The sequence below is a fragment of the Metopolophium dirhodum genome, chromosome 2, assembly GCF_019925205.1.
Source record: "Metopolophium dirhodum isolate CAU chromosome 2, ASM1992520v1, whole genome shotgun sequence".
Classification (NCBI taxonomy): domain Eukaryota; kingdom Metazoa; phylum Arthropoda; class Insecta; order Hemiptera; family Aphididae; genus Metopolophium; species Metopolophium dirhodum.
In genome coordinates, this window is record NC_083561.1 from 13,422,466 (window position 1) to 13,445,697 (window position 23,232).

A 23,232-nucleotide genomic window follows, 5' to 3' on the forward strand; every position below is an offset into this window, starting at 1 on the left:
ATGCCATGTGCTATGTGCTGATGTGCATGATGTTAAGATTATCTTCTCTACATCGTGGCCCATGTGCCACGGATGGGATGGGGACAGTCGGGTCTTGTGATAAGAATTGGGCCCCGTGGTTATCAGTATGACAGTATTCATAAGTTATTGAAATTTTGAGAAATTTTCAATAGGCACTAATAGTATTGACAATATTTTTATATACGATATTAATTAATAATGTAAATTACATTATACTTACACCTAGTTAGTAGTTAAGGATTTATTATTTTAATTTTGAAAAATGTTCATTTCAATATTTTTATATTATGATAATACTTATTTAGTAATATGAATTAAATGGCTATATTATTATTAGCATATTTTAGTACACATTGAAGTATATTAATGCATGCCTCTTAAGTTAAAGAAGGGTTTAATTTTAATTATCTGCCGATCTTAATTTTTTTTACTAATTACCGATTTTATTCTGATTGCTGTGTATCATGTCGTCAGTAAAGGAAGTTTTCAAAATTAGTTTTCAACTTTTGGCTCAACAAACAGATAATGGTAAGAAAATTAGGATCTGTTATGTATTCACCGTACCTATTTTTTACCTATTCTGTTTTTGTAAGTATTAACCCGACGTTAGTTGCGCCAGTGTATATTACGTCATTAGTCGCATTGCGGTTTTCGAACTCTGCTTATTTTTCAATAATAAAAACGTTTCTTACATTTTTATTAATTTTATCAAAACAAATTAATATTTCAAACAATTTTTTACCATTGATATTATATAGTTATTAAAAGTTACTTCCTTATACGTCAAATGAATAATATTAAAAAAAAAAATGTACAAATTATATAGTCTTATGGTGGCAGACAATTGAAGTTTTCAAAAAAACCTTTGGCATCCAAGTTGTTAAATTTATTAAAAATATTATTATAGTATTTTTAATAATATTTGTAAAAGGTATATTGAGTATCAATGATTGAAATGTAAAATTTACATGTTATATTCAAGATGTAAAACAAGTGCAGTCATTTTCATCATAGCGTGACTAACGTCGGATTAGTAATGGCTAGAAGTGAAATATTATCAAATTATTTAACTACTTCAAAATTTCAAAATCTGACAATGACAATATATAGGGCGATTCCTCAACATGCATACTCCCTTTTTTTCTTCAATAATGCAGTCAAAATCTGATTTTTGGAATTTTTAAATATTACTTAAAGACACCATATTTTTGAATAATTCAAATTTTTTTTGTACTACTTAAGGAATGTTCTAAGGAGATACAAACTTCTGTTTTTTTTAAATGAGAACCTCCTTTCTACTATAAATTATTTAGTGGACAATTTTTCTAAAAATGTTGACATATCAGAATCAAAATTTGTAAGAGTAGTTTTTGAGTTGTAATCTGTGGTTTTAATATTGTGTACCATGCATATGGTCGATGATAATAGGTTTTTAAGATATGGGGGCTATGGTGATTTAATCATTTTAGTTATAAACATTAAACTATTAACATGAATAATTTGTAAAAATGGCCCGAGTATAATTATTACTAGACCCAATATTACATATTCTATTTTATAATTTTGTAAAACCAATTTAATAGACCATTATTCTTAGTACAAACATTTTAATAATAGAGAAACTACTCATTTGAATTTTAAAATAGGTACATCAACATTTTCAAAAAAAATATCCACTTAATAATATACAGTAAAAAAGAGTTCATAATTTTTAATAATTCATTATTAAAGGAAACAGTGGTTGGTGGTTAGCTGGTTGGTGAATCACCCAGTATATATTTTATATTTCATTACCTATACCTTTTAATTTAGGTAACTATTTATGAATTGTGTATATATATTGTGTGTATTCGTAATCTTTATAATTATTTTAATGACTATAATTAAATTCAATATGTTCAGTTATCAAAGATTTCTTGAGGCTCACCAAAGATTTTATGGACAATGGACCTAATTCCAGTCTTTATAACAAAGCTGCAGGTATTATTTATTGTATTAATTATTAATAATATATGTTTAATGTCTTTAAATAAAAAGTATACATTACCTTTATATATATATTATTTTCTAGTATTATACACATAATGGTTTTGATAGATAGTATATTTTAACTTTAAGGGGATTCGATACCATGAATTCTGTTTTTGTCTGACACATGCGTGACATAAGATTTTAGACTGCTTCTTTGCCAAACATACCAATATTGATCTAATGAAGCGATAAAAATGTTGAAAACAGATTTAAATTTGACATCAAGTCTACTTGAAATCAACTTCCCCACATTTTTGATTTTTTGATTTTAACTTCTCCAAAAATTGTAATATGACATTTATTGAAATTTGGGGGATAATATCTAAAATACCGTAAGTAGATTAAATTAATGAGTTTGATTCACCAAATATTTAAAGGCATTTCCATGTTTCATGGACTTTAGTAAGATGGCCTACTGTAGTTTATGGTTTACTTGTTAAGTGTTAATAAGGAGATGAAGACAAGGTAAAATAAATCTAAGCAACTCTTTATTATTTTTATTTTTTTAATTGATCTTTAGCTTTGGCGACAGGGGCCATTAGCTTAAGTAAGCGACTGTTTAGAGTTTTACATTAAATTCGGAAAAAAATATATAATAACAAACTACATAGGTAATCATAATATTATATTACAAATGTTACATTATATATTGTTTAACTATTGATGAAATAAACATATTTAAATATTTTATTAATTTTAATAGTCAGAACTTTCATTTTGTATCTATACTGAATACAAATATAAAAAAATAATAAAAGTATAATTTTTAAAGAAAAATTGCAGATTGATGAGGATAAAATTATATCAATTGTAAAAAGCATATGTCTCATGTGTGTGCAAAGCTGTAAGCATAAAGTAAGTTAACTGAATAATTTAGTTTAAATGTTGTACTGTTGTATAATCATTATTGTTTTTATCTAGCTAACTGATTTGGAAATAAAAGAATCCCTGACAGAATATGGTTTTAATGAAACAAAATTAGACATGATTATATTATTTTTTGAAAATCAAAAACCCCACTTACTAGATATTTTATCATCTAGTGCGTTGGTATTCCCACACTTCAAAGAACTAGAGTGGCGATTTGAAACTGATGTAAGTTAAGTACATAGAAATATGATAAATTTAATAATATATTTTAATTTTCTTAATGAAGAAAATTGATCTCTTGCAAGAGTATATTTATAACTACCTTAGTGTATAATTTGTTGCCATTATCATTCTCACAACAGTTTTTTTTAAGAAACCTACTTATCAAAAATAAATGCTTAAAACTATAAAATATAATGGGTATTCTTTGTGTGGTATTAAAGTCTAAAAATTTGATATATGACTTGAAAACCTCAAAATATTATTAATTAAGTTTTCATACATTTTAGCATAAGGGTAAGTAACAAATAATAGGTATTTAGATATCCAAGACTCGAGTAGTTTTTTTACAGCAAACATTCTATGTGTAAGATGTGGTAATTATATTTTATATTTATGTGCTTTTATAACTAGGGCATTGAATTTAATAGATTTAAATACTTGAAGAATATACCAAAAATGCATTCAAATATCAAAATATGCACTATAGAATCCAAATTTAAAAAAATAAAACCTATCATGTTTTATTGGAAAGAAAAAACAATATATTATTAATTATTTTAATAAGATAACAAAAATTAAAAATAATTCATAAAAAGTTTGTAAAAAATTTTAATTGACAAAAATTATTAAAAAATATAAAAAAAACAAAGAAACCGGAATAATGGCCAAGAAATAACTATAAATCAAAAACGCCAATAAATGTATAGTAAAAGTTTCATAATTTAATTTGTTGGTACTTTATCTAAATTTTTATTGTACAATAAGCTAAAATGAATGCATTTTCCTACAAACTTTTGGCCCCAATTATGTATAAAATATAAAATGATTATAAAATGTGCCTGATTACTGCCAAGGAGGAGTTTGCTATAAAAAAAAAATATTGCGTTGAAAATTATTATTACTTTAGGAAGAAAATTAAGGGAAAAATATGAACTGCTACTTGTTTTCTATGATTTCTATAATTTCTTGTAGGCATAAGTTTACTTTCTCTGTATATTAGGTATTTATTATCTGTATTAAAATAGCATGTAAATATTAGCTAAAAGAAGGCTTAATTGACAACAACTATAACAACAATAACTATTCTACTACTAATAATGTTATCTACAAAGGCATATTTTGTAAGCTACTGAAGTAGTAACATGTAGATTAAAATACTTACTTGAAATTGTATCTTTTATCTTTTATATATTAATCAATTCTATGTTGAGTAAAGTTCACAAATACTAAATAGATCAAATGAATCTGTTTACATTCAAAAATTTAAATATTATTTGATATTTAAAAAGAACTACATTTATTAACCTTTAGGTCATATATTTATATATAAATATAAATATAAATAATTATGTATATATATACTTATATATATATATATATATATATATATCCATAATATATATTTTGAAAGCATGATAATAAAGGTATAAATAAATATATAGATGCAACTAATCATAATATATTATTATGTATACAGATGGGATCCAGATCTTTATTACATCAAACCGTACCAGTTGTTACATTGAAATTAGATTTAGAAAAAAAGGGTATTTCCGAATCATTATTCCTACAAACAAATCCATTAAACTTGGTTCATATCAAAGATACGCTAGATGCTGCTTTGAAACAGAACCAATCCCAATGGATAAGGAAAATACGTAGAAAATTGAAATAAAGGTATAACTGTTATAAACAATATAAATGACTTTGATAGTTTGATTAAACATATTCCATGAGATTAAGTTAGTTGGATTCTTAGACTTTATCTTCGGATATAGTTGTTTGAGCAGAAGCAACTGATTTTGAATCGCTCCTGTCATCTTCTAATTTTCCACATACCAGACATGGGAACTTCTTATCTAATGCCAATCTATATTTCGGATGACTAAAAAAATAACATTATTAAACAGCATTTGTTGATACAATTGTAATTTATTTAATACCCACCTAATTGCATATACTATTGGATTGTACACAGCATTGGCTTTAGCAAAAACCGATCCCCAGATTGTAAATAATGGGTCAATTGTCATTAATTGAAATATTCCAGCAAAGTTGATAACCATGTATGGTGTCCAAGCCATGAACCATAGGGAAATTGTCATTAAAGCCACTTTAGCCAGCTTAAATTCTGCACTAGTATTGCTCTGATCTCCAGATCTCAGAGAAGATACATTCATTTTTTTTGCTTGTTCTCTCATAGATTTCTCGTGTGATGCTACTGCCTATTTCAAAAATTATTTTTAACTATGTGTTTTTTTCTTTTACAGTTTTTAAAATTTACCTTCACAATGAAATAGTATGCATAGATGATGACCAACAATGGTAAATAATATGCAAACATTGCATATACTAAAACATAACTACGACTGTGCCATGCCAGAGTTAAATAATCTGTGCCACATGCTGTCATATTTGCTTCTGGTACATATCTACAAGACATAAATTTAATTCATGCTTTAAATACATTTTTTTTTATTTACCGGCTCCATCCAAAAAATGGGGTCAAAGTCCAGAAAAGTCCATGCAGATATATACAAAATATTTGTAATAGTGCTAACTTGGTTGTCATAGGTTTTGCAGATAATCCCTTAAACATACAAATTGTATTTTATCCTTTGAGTATTCAATAAATAAATGATTTATATAATATGATATTTATATGTTATTTTTCTATTTTTACCTTTACTATTACATTATAACGATCTAAAGCTATAAAAACCATTGTCCATATTGATGTGACCCCAAATAGTGATCCAAACATAGCATACAACTCGCAAGCAAAAGGTCCTTTAACATAATTTGCGTAATCAATTGAAAATATAACATTACTAAATTTATATAGTACCAAACATCCATGTCTCGTAAAAACAATTCCAAACCATTGCAGGACACATGGTAAACATCAAACAGAAATCAGAAAACGCCAAATTAACTATCAGTAAGTTGGAAGGCGTTCTAAGATTTTTTGTACAGGTAAATATATATATCACCATTCCATTACCCACGACTGATAAAATGCCCAAAAAGAAAATAGTAACACCCAACCATTTGTACCACATTGATTCCATTGGAGGAAATTGATACCTTGAGAACATGGGTATGAAAATTAAAATTTAAAATTTGAATCATTTTTTATTATAATATTTTAATGTTCTTACCAAGAAGGATCGATCAGATGCATCATATCTGCTGGAACTCGATCAACCACAGTTTCATTACCAAAACCTCCTTCAGCCACCCAGTTCGATTCTTGCCGTTCATAATGAGATCCGATTTTATTTAGCATTCTGTAATACCTACCCAAATAGCCAATAATTATGAACTGTTTATCAAATACAATAAAGTTTAAATTACCTAATGCACACTTACTTTGCAAATGTTAGTAAACTTAAAAAAAATATATTAAACAAATCTTTTTTTCGTTTGTGCTAAGAATTCAAGAAGCTTAACAAAACTTTAAACTGTTTAAAGCCATTTATGTCTAACACTACTCTATCATCGATGCTCCAATAGAATATGACCATTGAATTGACAGTCAGATATTGAAGTAGTACTGCCGACTGCCGTATATTCTCCGAGGGCTCGTCCAAGAAAGGACTGTAACTTTCTTACACTTCAGTTGTCCTTTTTTAAATAAGAGCCTAGAATCGAAACCCTACCAATGCCATCTTCTATCTGTCTTAAGGGTGTAGTATGTTTTTTAAACAGATTATTCTTAATGCTGATACCAAGGTTGAAGTTTATTGTAGGGTTTTACTGCACGACTTTGGACGTTATGTAAATTTCTTATCCCGTGCAATAGGTATTAGTAAATTAAGTTACGAACGTCTCAAAATTAATACCTTTTCATAATATAATAAATATGTTTTTGTCGATTTCTAAATAATTAGGGATGCGTATAAAAAAACTAAAAATAGAATATAAAATAATTAAATATAAAAGTGATAGACTATAATATTCTATATAGTCGTAAGTTCGAATCTTAATATTTGTATCTACGTTGTTATAAATTAAAAATTATGGATATGATTATTGATATTGTTTATTAGACTGTTTGAATTTGAACTTTTGAAGGTACAGTTATACTTATGATTGTTCAATATTGTACCTATCTACATTTATTTCAATTTTTAATACATATTACCTATATAGACAATATTATAATATATGGATAGGTACCATACACATTTTCTGTATTTGAAATGTTTGATTTAAAAATGAAATGTGATTTTTTTTCCACACGGAGTATTGCATGTACCTATAGAAAAATGTAATATCTATTTTTTAAGAGAAGCCTTATAAGTCATATTATGACTTATGAATATTAAAACAAAACACTGATTTGTGTAGGTGAATATCGATTTACCTATGTCTACGTAGACCTTAGATAATTGTTTTTATTTAAATAATTTTTTAGTAATAGTACACTAGTAAAATAATAAATAGGTAGGTAGGTATCTAAATTCGATTACTTACTTTATAACCTATATGCACGAAAAATATCTTGGACAGTAATTTATTAATAATAAAAAAATCATCGTTGATATTAAGTATAATTTGGTATGAACAAATTTAAATAAATCAATTAATTATCATTATGAAAGTATTACCTAATTTTTAAATGTACATTAATTTATTTGCATTAAATATCGAAGTTGAATCTTAAAATATAAATTAAAGCTACTCCAAGAATTTGAGCTTTATTTTTGCCTACATTTCATATTTTATGGAAACTGCAGGAGGACTTTTTTTATTTACATATTATATAACTATTAGTACTAAACTACGGACAATATTACATAATAACTTAAAAATAAGCTTGAAAGATACCAAATATAAAATAATAATAAGATGAAGATGGTTTGCACAATAACAAAGTTGTAAGTACCTATATAAAATATAAATATCATCATGATAATAAAAAAAAAAGATGGGTAAGTGTATGTCGCTCTGCTGTACAGTAGGTTTCAAGTGGGTCACTGCATAATGAATGGTATTAAATTTGAATTCAATGATATATTATATCATTGTATACAGTGGCGTCATTTCAGTTTTTATTAGACTAGGGCAACTTTTCACTGCTTTTCCGGATCAAAATTGTTTTCACTCAGATTCTCATAGCATAGTGGTATAGTGGAAGGGGAGGTGGTAAATGTGCAGACTTTAGGTCGATGTAAATACTAGTTTGGGGCAAATGCCTCAGTTGCCCTCTCCACCAAATGACGCCACTGATTGTATACAAAAAACGATTCTGAGCGGTGTCAGTATGGATACTTTATATTATATTTATATTGTTATTACATATTTTGGCTAAAAATTCCCGTTTTTCCATAATTTGTATGTTATTTTTCCCGGTGGTTTTGAAAACTATTGGGAATTTTGACCACCCGAATGCACCTACTAGATTCACTTTCCCGTTGAAGAAAATCAAAGCAATTTTACTGCCCCAAACCGTAATGAGACACAAAAATAAAATAAAAATTTAAAAAAACACACATCATTGTAAAATCAATACATATTCATCGCTCCGCTCAGAATCTAAAATTACTCAAAATATTTTTGTAGTTCCAAATATTTGTGAATACATTTATATACTTCCTATGTTGTAAAGCAGGGGTGGCCAGCCCAAATGTTCTTGCGGGCCACATATTTTTTTTTTTATTAAAATAGAAAAAATTACAATCTGTATACAAATATGAAATAATACAATAAGTAATTATGTTGACATTTCAGCGGGCCACATATAAAATTATATTAGTATTAATACAAAAAAATACAAAAAAATTAGGAGTAAACATTTTAAACAGTATTAATTATTATTATAAAATAAGTTTTGTTGTATTAATTAATAATTTCACTATTTAGTCATATGGTGAGATATTTGTTTCTCAACTCGTTCACTAAACTTTTTTTAAATCAATAGAAATGCTTGTATTTGCACATCGTAATTGATGTTGCAGGTTTTCATCTGTTAGATTTTAGCGTGCTTTAAAACGATTCACATGGGTAAGTCGATCCAGAAACAACTTTTGGTGCCAGATTTCTCAAATTTGAAAATATTTCTTTTGTGATATTGATGTTATAAAAATCTATTTTTGATTTTGATGTTTCAAAAATATGGTTTAATTCATTATTACATTGTAAGTCAATGAGTTCCACTTGAAGATATTCTGGAGCCGACTTTACATCAGTATGAAAAGGAGATGAATATATTTCAAATATTTTCTTGTATTTGTCTAAATTAATGAAACGGCTTTCAAAAGCAGCTATAAGTTTCCTTATTTCTTTTGCATATTTAATGTTATCGATATGTTTTGAATTTCTCAATTCGTTTAGCAATGGAAAGTGTTGAACGTTATTATTTTTTAACTGAAATTCAAATAACAATAATTTCTTCTGATATGCATTGATGTGATTAAATTATCACTTTTGTTGCGATTACGTTGTTAATAATACGGGTTCCGCGTTGTGCGAGCATTCCAGAATATTCTATTAGCACAAAAAACTTTTTTTGTATATGTTTGATAAATCTCGCGGACCGCAATACCACAGAATATATGAAATTTCATATATTCTGTGGCAATACTTTCCAAGACAACATCTCTGTTGTAAAGAGTGGGCTGACCCACCAGCTCCCCCCACCCCGTATATAGGGCCCTGCATACGCATATATTATTATATCAGAAAATGCCAACCGTGGTTAATTAAATCTTATTTTATATTAATAAGTCAATATTTACATAAGGTAGATACTGAATGTCTGAATACCATTATTAATTATGTAATTATTGAAACGAGAGGTTGGGTGGAGGTGAAGCTGCTCATCGTGTACCTATGATAACCTATGAATTATGATCACAAAACTAACTGCAAAATAGGGATTCGTGTAAGGTTCAAATGTTCAACTGTTCAAGGGCCCGTAGATTTTTTATTGAAATTGCTCCACTGCAGCATATCTGCCTAGTGCCTATTCAACCTTTTTAGTACCTATATAGGTATTAGGTACTACCTATTATACATCTATGATCTATACCAATACATTATACATGAAGGTATGAACGTATATTGTTATGGTCCAACACTTATACAGTTATATGTTACCTATACTGTTTTTCTAATTGTGATTACCGATTAGTAATTACCATGAACTAAGATAGACCATCTTAGCTCATGGTAATTACTTACCAATATATCTTCAGTCTCATAAGAACCAAATATATATACATATATTATATAAGTTGGTATTTGTTTCATCTAATTAATTATTTTTTAACAAATAATTATGTTTGATTATTGGATAATAGGCTCAGTAATATATTCAGGAAAAGTATTCAATTTTTTTATTATTTATTTCTGAAGGTCGTATACAATAATTTATAGTTAGTATACCTATGACTATGAGTCATTAATCATTAGCCTCGTTGGTTAGTGATCTACAAAACAATGGTAGATACTAGACAGATATCGTATGTCATTTTAAATTGTAGTCATCACTGCGGTTTATATTTTATAAAGATAAATGAGTCAAGATTTATATAAATAAGATAAACTCCTTTAAATCCACATTAACTAATGAGATAATAAGTATGTAGGTACCTACCAACCTAATGGTAATTGCATTATATGTTTATATAATACCAATACCGGCAATACCTACTACTTAGATATAAATACTAATATTTTGGATTTTTGTGTTATAAATAAGTAAATATTGTTGATAAATGATAATATACATTTTCTCAAACAACAATTAATTTAATTTTAAGCATATTATAGTCCTGTAATTTATATCCAAAAATTACCACGTAAAAACGGTTCACGGTAAAATGTTACAATCCGTAATTAATAATATATAATATATATAAAGAGAGATTCTGAGCGATGCGAGGAGCCGAGGAACATTGGTTTTTCAAGGTATTTTGTTTTGTGACAAAACTTTGGATGTGCTGCAGCTGAAACATTGCTTAGATCTTCAACATTATTGAAGGCGATTTCAGATGGACAATTTTCCTATTTGGTTTGTAGGGGATGGGGTCAAAAGGAATAATCGTATTGACAATGGAATTTAGATTATTACTGAATATAAGACATGTTATAATTCCAAAATAATATGTTAGCCCTTTTTAAGCTATTTGAAAAGTCTTCATTTTTATTTAAATTTATGCTGATACAATTATTTTCTCTCTGTTAGAATAAAGCTTAAAAATATAATGCAATAGTTCTTCATGAATTGACAAGATGTTCTTATAGTATTTTAAAAATATCGAAAATACGTCATATTATTATAATATTATTTGGGTATATTTTAGCCATCTTCCAATATACGGCATACTAAAAAATATGCTATCTACAATACAAATTGTATTAAATTCAGTGATTTTACATGAAATAAATTATTACTAAAATAAAAACATTTTTATAATTATTATTTATAACTGTGTATTTTTCAGTTAAGAATATACAATAAAATAATTTTACAAGAATTTTAATAAAAGTTGACTATACCTAATCTGCTATTTAGTTAGACTCGCTATACTATGCACATAAGTGGAGATTCGATTGGATTATAGGGGCCAAAATCCTTCTTACATAAAATGAGCCAATTAATAACATAAAAACATATTTTTTTTTTGGGGGGGGGGGGGAAGCTAAAATCTAAAATGCTAAAACAATTAAACTGTTGTTATATTTATAGGCTTTAGTCTACATTGATTTTATTATATTAACATTAAAATTATTACTAGGTAGAATCACTAGAATCTATAAAGATAAAATGTATATAAAGTGGATTAAAATAATAAATAATACGATAGTCATAATAAAGCGGATAATCCATTTATGTAGAACACCCATTGAGATGTATATACTTCTCGATGAGAACACCAGAACACAAAACATTGGTAGATGTAGATTACATACAAGACTTATATTATTTATAAAGTTAGTAGGTACATAAGGTGGTAGACCAGTGAGACCTCATATTGGGAGATTATTCTTTTATAGAATATTATTTATTCCAATTTTAAGCTATTTAAATTTTACACCATGAACTTATTCACACGATTCTACAGTTTGTCGGACGTTGGTATTGACTTATAAGTTGTAGGTACCTATGCGATGTTTTGGGCAAAATTAATTCCAAAACTAAATTATTTCCAAAAAAAATAATAATATTATATAGCTCTGCTTAGAAATATAGATGCTGATCCACCTGTTCCTTTGGCCCTTATTTTTTGTATATTAATACGATTTGTCATTAGTCATTACATTTAAATTTAATACATCCATTTCAGTGACACATCTCAGTGACGAGACATACTCAAAACTATTAACTACCTATATTACTATACGATAGAGCGAGTACACGGTTTTTATTTTATTCTGTATATTATCTGATTATCATAATATTTCAAGGCAATTGCCAATTGGTAAAGTGCAACACAGTATTCTAATGGTTCAATTATATTTATCGATTTCTTCATGGAATTAAGATGAAGTGTTTTTATTATGATAAGAAAAAACTACTGTCTATGTAAAATAATACATACATCATAGTATTATACACATTATACATACATCGGATCTTTATAATATACACACATAATATATATATATGTAGGTATATAGGTAGTATTATATAAACCCATCACCTTGTTTATTAAGCAAAGTTTATCAATTTATAACTATATATGGTGCCTAACTACTCATAAAAATGATTAAAAAATAAATATTATACTAGGCACCTAATCAAATCATACTAAACTTAAATAGGTAAGTAATGTTTTTAATATTAAAAAAATAACGCGAGATATTGACATTTAATGGAAGTAAATATAGATATGTAGGTAGTAGGTACTTATCATACTTATTATACTAGTAGACGAAGCATATAAGGACGGCGGAGTCGGGTAGTACGGTCCTTGGAAATTTTCATTACGGTGATATATATATATATTATTTACAGTTAAACACAGTAAAGTTATCAACTAGGGCACATGCGCCTGCGCCGTGTAATTCGGTAACACCCGAACAGTGCAGTCACGTTGGACCCCCGGAACTACATCCATACTCCGTCTACTAGTATAAGGACATAAGATCTAAGGTCTTATACTATTACATTAAAAAATTGTATTGTCTATAATAAGTAGTATAGTTCGGGGATGTTAGTACCATAAATGGTATTTAAATAGTATTATGTACAAAAAAAAAATGTCTACAAGAAAGTCAAATTAAATTTTTATGAGCGTTTGAAGTTCATATTTTTACAACATTGAATATATACCCGATTTCTTATGTACCGATTTTCTTATTTTGTTGTATATCAAAAACAAACCACTGTAGATGCATGAAAATTTAACTGAATGTTTATATTTTCATTTTCTACATACCATAACATTTTGAAAATATTTTGTCTCTTTTTAAGATTTTTACGGACATGGTCAGTTTTCAATTTTTTCAGTTTTTTTTTCTATAAATATCAATAAAATTTTATTTGTTGTGTATAAAAGCGTTAAAATGTAATGCAAGAATCATGATATATTGTTACAATAGCAGTTAAAAAATATTAAAAATACATAGGCACAATTTTTTTTTATAAGCATTTATAGTTCGAATTTTGACAACATTTATCAAATTTAAAATTTAATAATTATTTTGAAGTTAAAAATGTATTAAATGTTCAACTTTTACAGCTAAGGATTGCAAATTTAAAATAAGGTTCCATGTAAATAGGTCATACTTATAATATATAAATTACTTTATTCACAATAATATCAACAAAATATATATTTAGTAATATCATAGGCTGACTGACCGTTTTCGCTCAGAATCGTTTTTCTTATACAATGATATATATCATTGGATTAAAATTTAACTCCATCCATTACAGTGACCGACTTGTAACCTACTGTACAGCAGAGCGACACCCATTTGTCCACTTTTTAATTATTTGATCTGCTTATATTATAAGCAAATGTACCATTTTCTAACTAAAAAATTACAACAAAAAGTAGCTTCAACGAGAGATAATAATAAGATATATAATTTTTATTAAAATGATAATAATTTAAATATTAATTAATGTATTGTAAAAAATTAAAAGTGAAATATTTTTCGTTATATTTAAGAATATAATTTTCTAACATTGTTTATACACTTTTAAACTGCACTCTAAGTGAATAATCATATATATTTATAATGATATCATATTCTATGCATTTTAGTATGATGCAACAGGGCACACCTATGGATTAAAAATTTGTATTAGATTGTTTTTTTTTTATTTAATGTTTATTAACCTACTCATATGAAAAAGTAGGTAGGCATACATATTATTTTTTGCGATCGGTTTTGGTATTAATATTGATTAATTGATTAAAGATATTCATTTGCATCCGCAATAACATAGTATGAAACGACGTCAACGAACTTACATAAAGACTAAAGCATAGATGAAATGCATAATATAATGTATTAGTAATGACTAATGAGCAACGTATCTAATCTTATTAGCATTACAATAAATATACTTGAGATTACAGATAAATCTACATATTTAACTCAGCCGTGTACATGTTTTCGTGCGCACGAAATTCTGAATAGGTATGTCATTATTGCAGTGACAGTGATTAGGTAGGTATTTGTTGTTCATAAGTGAAGTTCAAAGTTGTGTAAACGAGTTTAGTAAATTGTATTTCAAGAAGAACTATAAAAATGATGGGTAAGTAATTCTATCGTGTGCGATATGATTTTTTTTGTCGGTATCATACACGACGTGTTCTTTTTACTTGGTAACTACTTTAAAAATACATCATTACATTCACCAAATATTTTCAATGTAATATTGTAACTATTTCTATATTCTATTACCTATAGAGCTATAGTCTTTAAGTGACTATAACTCGTACAATGATAATATAAGATATAATACTTAATCAATTATAAATATATTATATAATAGTTACTACCTTGCTAAAAAAAAATTCAGGAATTCGAAAAAACAATTAAAATGAGATAATACTCTCCTCTCAAGTTTAATATAAAAGTTTAACACGTTTTTCTTAAGTAAAAATGCCGTAACTATGGTTATTTATCCAGAAGCTTGTTCTTGTAAGAAAACGATATTGCCGCATTTGGAATTAAATATAATTGATGCTTAGCAAAAAATGCCATAATCATAATTTGGCATTTGCTAAGAAGGATTGCCGTGTGTCTTAATTCATGTACGGTGGTTTTACTTAGCAATTATTATAGGTACTCATAAATCATAATCTATATTTATGGCATTGTTGTTTAGGAAATTGGTCGTCATTACGCCGTATCTACCGAGTGATAATGTTTGGGATTCCATTGTCGGTTATACCACACACATATTTGGTTCAGTTTTCTATAATATTTTTTCGTGAATAAAATATCATTGATTATAAACACTAGTATTATAATACAAAGTTTTAATTTTAATTCTTGCTAATTTTGAAAATGAGTACCAAATGAATTTGTATATAACCCATACGTCATTATTACGGCATTTTTACTATGTAAAAAATTGTAAATAATTTATTGATAGCGTACTTAGTATAAATATAAAAATCAGAATATCTCGGTGTAATAAAAGTAGAAAATGCCATTGAACTGCAGTTCCATTGCATTCATGATTCATCCCCCTGGAATTCCGACCCCCTGGACCCCCCCTCATATACAGCCTTGTTTATCAGGTATATTACAAAAATTAAATTTATATTTTACTTTGAAAAATATAACTATGTACCAATAATTACAAAATATAAAAATGAATTTTACTCAAATTTGCATGAAGCCATGAAGAAACTTTCCTGCATTTTTCCTTAACAGGGCAGAAAACCTATAATATCTACCTTTCAGTGGCGTGCACAGCTATTTATAATTGGGGGGGGGGGGGGATATTTTCCATACAATTGTGAAATTGCTATCATAAAAACAAAGATCGATTCAGTCAATTACTGAATGTTCTATAATATTTTAATATACTATGATATGATCTAAGCAAATAACAATATAGAGGTTATTTCATGTATGAATATTATCATAGAATGGTTAGTGATTTTAATTTTTAATCCATGGATCCATGGGGGGGGGGATATATGACACCCTCATCCCCCAGTGAGCACGCCCCTGCTACCTTTAGTATAGTACCTAATCCAAATGGCTAATAAGTAATAACTTAAGTTGGATTTGCCAACTTTATAGGTATAGTATAGGTACATAGATATTAATATATTATTAATATGATAGAACAATCAGTGTTGGGTTTTGACTAATTTTGTCAAAATATGAACTTTAAATGGTTATAAAATCGTGCTAAATGCTAATTTATCTTTAATATTTTCAAATACCTAGCCTTAATAACAACTTATGAAAAACCTTGTATTACATTTTAAAGCTTTTTAACCGAGCAAAAACATTATTTATCGACAAAAAAAAATAGAAAATAAAAAATGTCTATAAATAGCTCAGAATGTGTCATATTTTCAAGTATCTGCTGTTTTACTTTTTTGAACTACAATAAAATAAAATAAATAAAAATAAAATCATTCTTTTGTTTTTCCCAATTCTTAATAATTGGGAATTTTTAATTTTGACCCCCTAAAGTACCAACTATAGATTCATTCCTACCAGAAAAAATATTGAAGTGAAAATGGTAATTATTTTTACAGCTCCAAAAGGTGATGACAGACACAAAAATAACATAGGTACACATTATTGTAAAATCAATACATTTATCGCTTCGCTCTAAATCTATTAAAAATTAGGGGTATGTACTCTTAAATATCTTAAACTTCAGTTGAAGTACTCAGCCCCCCTCCTCAAACAAGATAAGCACTGCATATATATATAGAGATTATAGGTACAATATACACTAAGTTTACGGTGTCTGACAATAACCGTTTAACTTCATATACAGGTACTACAGTACATTTAAGTTGTACAACTTGTACTACATACCCATTGTCCATCAGTCGTCGCACCCATCCCGCATACGCCTACTTTATTAACTCCTTTAATTAGGTACACCCATCTATACTGTCTATACTTAAAAGCTCGCTTGACAATTAAAACAATTTTAATAGATTTTCAACTTTTAAAATATTCAGCCCTATATATATATATAAATTGCTCATCTCAGAATTTTATGTAAAACGAAAACAAAAATGATAGTAGGCCTAAAAAAACAACATTGTTTATATTTAGGTATATAGCCATTATATGCCCATATTATAGTTAAAAGTACATTGTGAACTTAGATTAATCGGTTAATTATACTAAATAATAGGTATATTGTGGTTATATATTATTAGTTAGGTAATAGGTATAATATTATACAATAAGCTTCATCAGATTAGGTTCAAGGGACTTGTTTGGAAAGAGCTATGTTTTTTAAGTATAAATTACTTATTTTCTATATAAAAAAAATAACTAGATGCCTGTATTTTTTGGTTTGTTTTCGCAACTGGATCCACGCGTAACAAAATCAGTACTTACACGATCACACATGCATATAATTATATATAACATTATTATGTAGTATACATTTATTTTTAATCAATATTTTAAAGAAATGTGTTACAGTAATATAGAAAATATTAAATTGTATACAAAATGTGAATTATTACCTCCTAAACGTTTACCAAAGTTTGGTAAACTTGTCTTATTAGAATATTAGATATGCATAATAGTTTTCAAAATTATTTCTGACATTTATTATTGTCTAGTACTCTAGTGTAGTAATTTACACAGACTACAAAGCAATGGGCAATAGTCAACCCAACTTGAAAAGCACATCCTCTTTTTTAATTGATTCAACTGTATCTATATTTTTTTTTAGGATTTACCATATAGATTTTCAAAATCATCTTTTGACGATTTTCGATTTTCATAAACAATGATTTTACCAATGTCCGGTATGTATAAATTCTACATGGATTATTTGTGAATGACTGTACGTACTTAGTTTCTATTCGTACCTAGTTTTTATATATAATAATTAAGGCTCGGTAATTATTTTTTAAAAAAAATAATAAAGGAGTAAAAGTATTTAAAGCAAATTTCAACTACCAATATATATATATATATATATATATATTAAATACCTATAGGTATTTATGTATATTATGTGCTTACAATGACTAAAATAACTGTGTTATTGATATATTTATATAATTATTGTGGGAAATATCTAAATATAATAAAATATAAATGGTTAAATGTAATTTAAATTTAAATAGTCATTGGATCTTTAAGAAAAAAATATAATATAATTTGATATCAATATTTAATAAGTATAATATTCTTTGTATTCACTCTTCAGGTGGTTACGGATGGGTTCCGATAGATCAACCGCACACGCTGTTGTGGGTGCCGTGCAATTCTGGCGATCCGTTGCCCAGGGGAGCTGTGCACGCGGGGACGGACAAGGGCGGCGACCCGTTGTACGCGGGTCGTGCTTTTTACGAAGGTGACTTGCTACCAGCAAAAATAAACCCGAGTCATTCGTCGGCATACGTATGCTGGGGAGGCATGGAGCACGCCTTGAGCCACTTCGAGGTCAGATCAATTACTGTTAATTTTATAATCGTTTAAAACCCGTGTTGAAAATAATATTATATATACATAGGTAATATAATGTGTCATGTATGTGTGTATATAGGGTGATTATTTTTAACACACATTATTCCAATCAATTTTAATTTTTGAGAATGTGATGAATACAATTTAAATTAGGTAATTATATAGCCGTGTAGGTATCTAATATTATATTTAAATATTTGTTATTTTACTACTTTTAGCCTTTTTTTTTATTTTTATAACATATGCTTTTAATTTCCTATCCTACAATACAATAGGCAAACATTATAAACATCAAACGAAAAGTTTTTTTCATTTATAAGCACTTTTTTAGTTTAGTTTTAGTTTTATATGAAGTGGTTATAAAAGCAAACTATCCCATTATATATTTTAATAAATAATCCTTTGTTTAGAACATAAATATATTTACACAGTAGGTAAAATACCTATATCTTAAATAGCACTACCTACTTCCTATATTAAAATTAGATTTCTTTGTAGAAATAAAGTTGTACGATATACAATTGGTACTTCAAACAATATAAAATGTGTTTTTAAAAAACCCTAAATTTGAATTCATATTCGAGATTAATTATCAGCAGTCTAAAATAATTTACTATCCTGTATATCGTATAGTATACTATAACGAAACGGAAACCGCAAAACGTCCACTTGTTAGGAGGGACTGTACTGAGGGACTGTACGAATGCTCGATGCCATGCGTTATTTTAATTTTTGTTTATTATCAAGATGGACGTACAATTTTACATTTGTGTGTTGTAAATTTACGTTACCTACTATCCTATTACCGTGACTGTGTCTAGAACTCTAGTAGGTACCTACAACTACCTATGTGTTATGTATTTATTATACACGCGGCTTACAATATATCGTATATCATATTATGCATAATATAATATACATTGTGGTATTTAGCATTAGACCTTATTGTAATCCCCATTACCCTCTAGATTAAATGAAAGATTAAGATGACATGTAGCCTGTAGTATATTATCATGTATAATCATGATATGTATATATATATTTTTCTGTTATATGTATATTATTTTTCGTTCTATTAAATGAAAGCGAAAATATTTATAGGTATACGTAGGTATATTATGATTGTTCTAATGGTTTTCTTTATATTTTAAACAGGTTAGGTACATTGTAAGGGTCCAATCGTTGGATAGCTTCCCTATACTCTCAGCCCTCCAAACCATATACTTTTTTGAACCTATTTGTTTATTGTAGGTATCAGTCCCTAAAATATTCAAATTTTTGTACTACACACATAGTCCTAAATCGGTCAAATCTAAATTCACTACTAAGCTGATAATAATAAAAGTAGCTACTCTCAATAACAATGAATAGTTTATTATAATAACTATAATAAGAGTATGAGACGTAACAACACAAAATATTGTTTACTGTGTGTCTGTGTAGAATGTAGATAATAATCAAAATGTGGTTTGGCCAAAAACCATTAAAATATTTAAAAAATGTGAAGATATAAAATTATACATAATATTATTATAAAGGTTTACCTAATTAGAATAACACACTTTTAAATTTCGTACTACACACTGCACTTTTCGTACTACACAAAGTGTGTCGTAGTACACACAATTTTAGGGACTGGTAGGTATGTTAATTGTTTTGAACAGATAAATGTTATATTTTAATTTTTTTTTTAAAAAAGGTAATAAAAACTCTAATCCAAGTAATGCTTTTATTACAACGCCTTAATAAGCTGCCGACCTACTTTTCGGTGGGCTGCATTTTTTCTGCTATTCAATTTTTGAAAAATCTGCACATTTCGATTTGTATTTACTTGACGAAAAGTATTTTTTTGAGAAGTAAGTACTTAGTCGGTACATCTTTCCAACTGATTTTTAAAAATCATTAGCTGCAGCATATTATAATAAATTATAGTTCATTGGGCCATTGTGCATTGCAAGATGACCTCCATTCCTTTTGATATGCAACCAATATCTACATTAATGGTTTTCAAAACTCAACAAATTAAAAAAAAAACGAGTTTGATGAAAGTGTTATTGATTGGGACAAACACGTTCTATGAAATTATATAATAATATAATATATATTATTTTAATTAGTTTTTTTCACCACTTCTACCGTTTTAACTGTGTTGAGTAGAAAAATATATTTTAAACTTCAGTGTTATGAGATGAAAACATTTTTTACCTTATTGATATAACAATTTTAATTTTATCTTTTTACAGGTTTTATGTCATGCAAACGTGGCGTGGCAAACCGCTCAAGGAAACCATATTCCGCCAAACGCTATTGTCATAGGTTCTACCGTTGACGGGGAAAAACTTTACATGGGCCGTACGCTTCATGACGGAACATTAACTCCTGGAAAAGTAATATTTTATTTATAAACTTTAAACAACTAATATTATAACGGTTGTATTAATATGTTAGGTTTAAGTTTATGTTTATTTTCGACTATTTCTTAATAAATTTGTCTTCTTCGACAAAAAAAAATATTTAGGTATTCAATTTTATTGTTTTGACATTATGACTTACACTGAAACGCTACGAACATTTTCAATTCGAGTGTATATTATAATTTATAATATATAAAATTGTTTGTCATTTGTATTTAAATAGTTATAGTAGTTGATTTACCTAAACCAATAATTAAATATATATTTTGTATCTAATCAATGCCTAAACTGTCCTATAGATTTCTATACGTACTTTTCCAATGGTCATTTTATTTAAAATCAATATTTTGATATTGTTTTATTGTTTGTTTATATTTAGATACATCCCAGTCATGGAACACTTTATATTCCATATAACGGAGAAGAAGTATCCGTCACTGAGTATGAAATCATGATATACCGGCCACCTATGACCTTTAATTAAAAGCCATAAACACAGCAATATAATATTATGTAATATTCTAATATAAAATATATTTTTCATTGTTTAAAAAAAATATAATTACATGCATTATTAAATAGGTGGCTCAATAAATTATATATAAGAAAATATTATATAATATATTAATATGTGAAGACGTATAATTTAAAATAGTTTTATTATGGTAGAATAGTAGATACATCACTATATTATAGTCACTACATTCTTATTTCTAACTAATTATATAATATAATGACATTTATGTACCTACTTACTATAGTAACTATAACTATACGACTATGACGTATAATCTGTAACTACCTGTGTAATACGCCTTTTTGTGTTTTAAAATGCTTATAATTTTTAATACTAATTAATTATCATTTATCACAAACATTTTATCCTATCGATGATCAAAAAATATATTTATAGATTTTTTAGTTCCTTTGAATTTATCTTTAATGATTCTAGAGTCTAAACTCTAGACTGATGATTTTTGAATTGAAATTATAAAAATGTTATTTCATAGGTACTTATTTCATGTTATAGTAATGCCTAATGGAATATAATTTATAAATAATTAGGTAACTGATATAATATGTAGGTATGTCATAAATGTCTGTATAAATAGACCGTGTGTGGTAACGAAAAAGCCTAGATATTATGATTATATTATGGTATTATGGTTTATTTTAATAAAAAAAAATCAAAAATGATCTTCAATCATATTATCCATGTATTATAATAATTATAAGGGGGGACGGAGTGGCCGAGCGAACTAAGGCGTCGGTTGCAATGCGCACCGTCGGCGGCACTTCTCTCCGGGCAGACCTGTCTGGAGAGAGAGGTCGCCATCCCCTGACTGGGCATAGTAGATACTGGGTAGATACTACGGGCTACGGGTGCCCAAATCAAAAATTCTGCCAAAAAACAAACACACACGTGTAAACAAATCTACAGTATCCTCCCCCACAGCACTCCCACTACCAAAGGCTAATGACCTCAGTAGTTAAAGCCAGTGGCGGATTAACCGTCTCGGCGCCCTGAAGCACGCTCAGTGTTTACCGCCCCCCTTTTTCTAATACAATCCAAAATCTAGGAAAATAAATCCCCAAAACTATACCTAAAGTATTTTATAGACATTTCGACGACTATTATATAAGTAACACATTTGTTTAGATTTTATTGTAAAACTAGAGTATCATATTATTCATAGTCAATCATATAGCATTACAGCCCACCCCAAAAATTATTTCTATATACGCCACTGGAGTGAATTGACTTATTATAACATTTTAAGTTAATATTATTATCTAGGCAATATCTTAGGGTCAATTAGTATTTAGTATAGACATATATTGTATAATACGGGTTGAAAATAATCTTATCTTTTCGTCGAACGGCCGAACAGTTAAACGCGTAATGACATTAGGTACGCGTATTGGCGTATTTACGGAATAATGCATGTTATAACTAGAAACAAGCAAATCGACGTTTCAAGAATAGGCGCCCGCCAGAGTTAAATTATTAAATTTTATATTTTCAGATACCAAAAATGATGAGTACCCTATTTGAATGTCATTAATC

The 23,232-nt window shown here is 27.6% G+C and overlaps 3 protein-coding genes across 6 annotated transcripts; 2 read left to right on the forward strand and 1 right to left on the reverse strand.

Moving 5' to 3' along the window:
* The first annotated feature begins 129 nt into the window (after window positions 1-129).
* Window positions 130-5,801, forward strand: LOC132939897 (uncharacterized). 2 transcript variants are annotated; one of them, XM_061007312.1, is made up of 6 exons: window positions 130-549; window positions 1,924-2,001; window positions 2,825-2,907; window positions 2,974-3,147; window positions 4,622-4,821; window positions 5,415-5,801. In XM_061007312.1, the coding sequence occupies exons 1-5, from the start codon at window positions 486-488 to the stop codon at window positions 4,817-4,819; spliced, it is 597 nt and encodes a 198-aa protein (XP_060863295.1). In that variant the 5' UTR covers window positions 130-485; the 3' UTR covers window positions 4,820-4,821; window positions 5,415-5,801. The 2 variants fall into 2 exon arrangements, with proteins under 2 accessions (XP_060863295.1, XP_060863296.1); XM_061007313.1 differs by lacking the exon at window positions 130-549 and having other exon boundaries at window positions 2,836-2,907.
* On the reverse strand, window positions 4,597-6,772 carry LOC132939895 (opsin-1-like). Of its 2 annotated transcripts, none has more exons than XM_061007308.1 (8): window positions 6,502-6,772; window positions 6,306-6,443; window positions 5,993-6,231; window positions 5,828-5,934; window positions 5,628-5,734; window positions 5,429-5,576; window positions 5,092-5,369; window positions 4,597-5,029 (listed from the first exon to the last, which is right to left on the reverse strand). In XM_061007308.1, exons 2-8 carry the CDS (start codon window positions 6,431-6,433, stop codon window positions 4,900-4,902), a joined length of 1,137 nt encoding a protein of 378 aa, XP_060863291.1. In that variant the 5' UTR covers window positions 6,434-6,443; window positions 6,502-6,772; the 3' UTR covers window positions 4,597-4,899. The 2 variants fall into 2 exon arrangements, with proteins under 2 accessions (XP_060863291.1, XP_060863290.1); XM_061007307.1 differs by having other exon boundaries at window positions 6,517-6,769.
* A 7,935-nt stretch (window positions 6,773-14,707) lies between these two features.
* On the forward strand, window positions 14,708-22,373 carry LOC132939673 (natterin-3-like). Of its 2 annotated transcripts, XM_061006972.1 has the most exons (5): window positions 14,714-14,866; window positions 18,008-18,083; window positions 18,491-18,726; window positions 20,994-21,137; window positions 21,544-22,373. In XM_061006972.1, the coding sequence occupies exons 2-5, from the start codon at window positions 18,065-18,067 to the stop codon at window positions 21,646-21,648; spliced, it is 504 nt and encodes a 167-aa protein (XP_060862955.1). In that variant the 5' UTR covers window positions 14,714-14,866; window positions 18,008-18,064; the 3' UTR covers window positions 21,649-22,373. The 2 variants fall into 2 exon arrangements, with proteins under 2 accessions (XP_060862956.1, XP_060862955.1); XM_061006973.1 differs by lacking the exon at window positions 18,008-18,083 and having other exon boundaries at window positions 14,708-14,866.
* The last annotated feature ends 859 nt before the right edge of the window (window positions 22,374-23,232 follow it).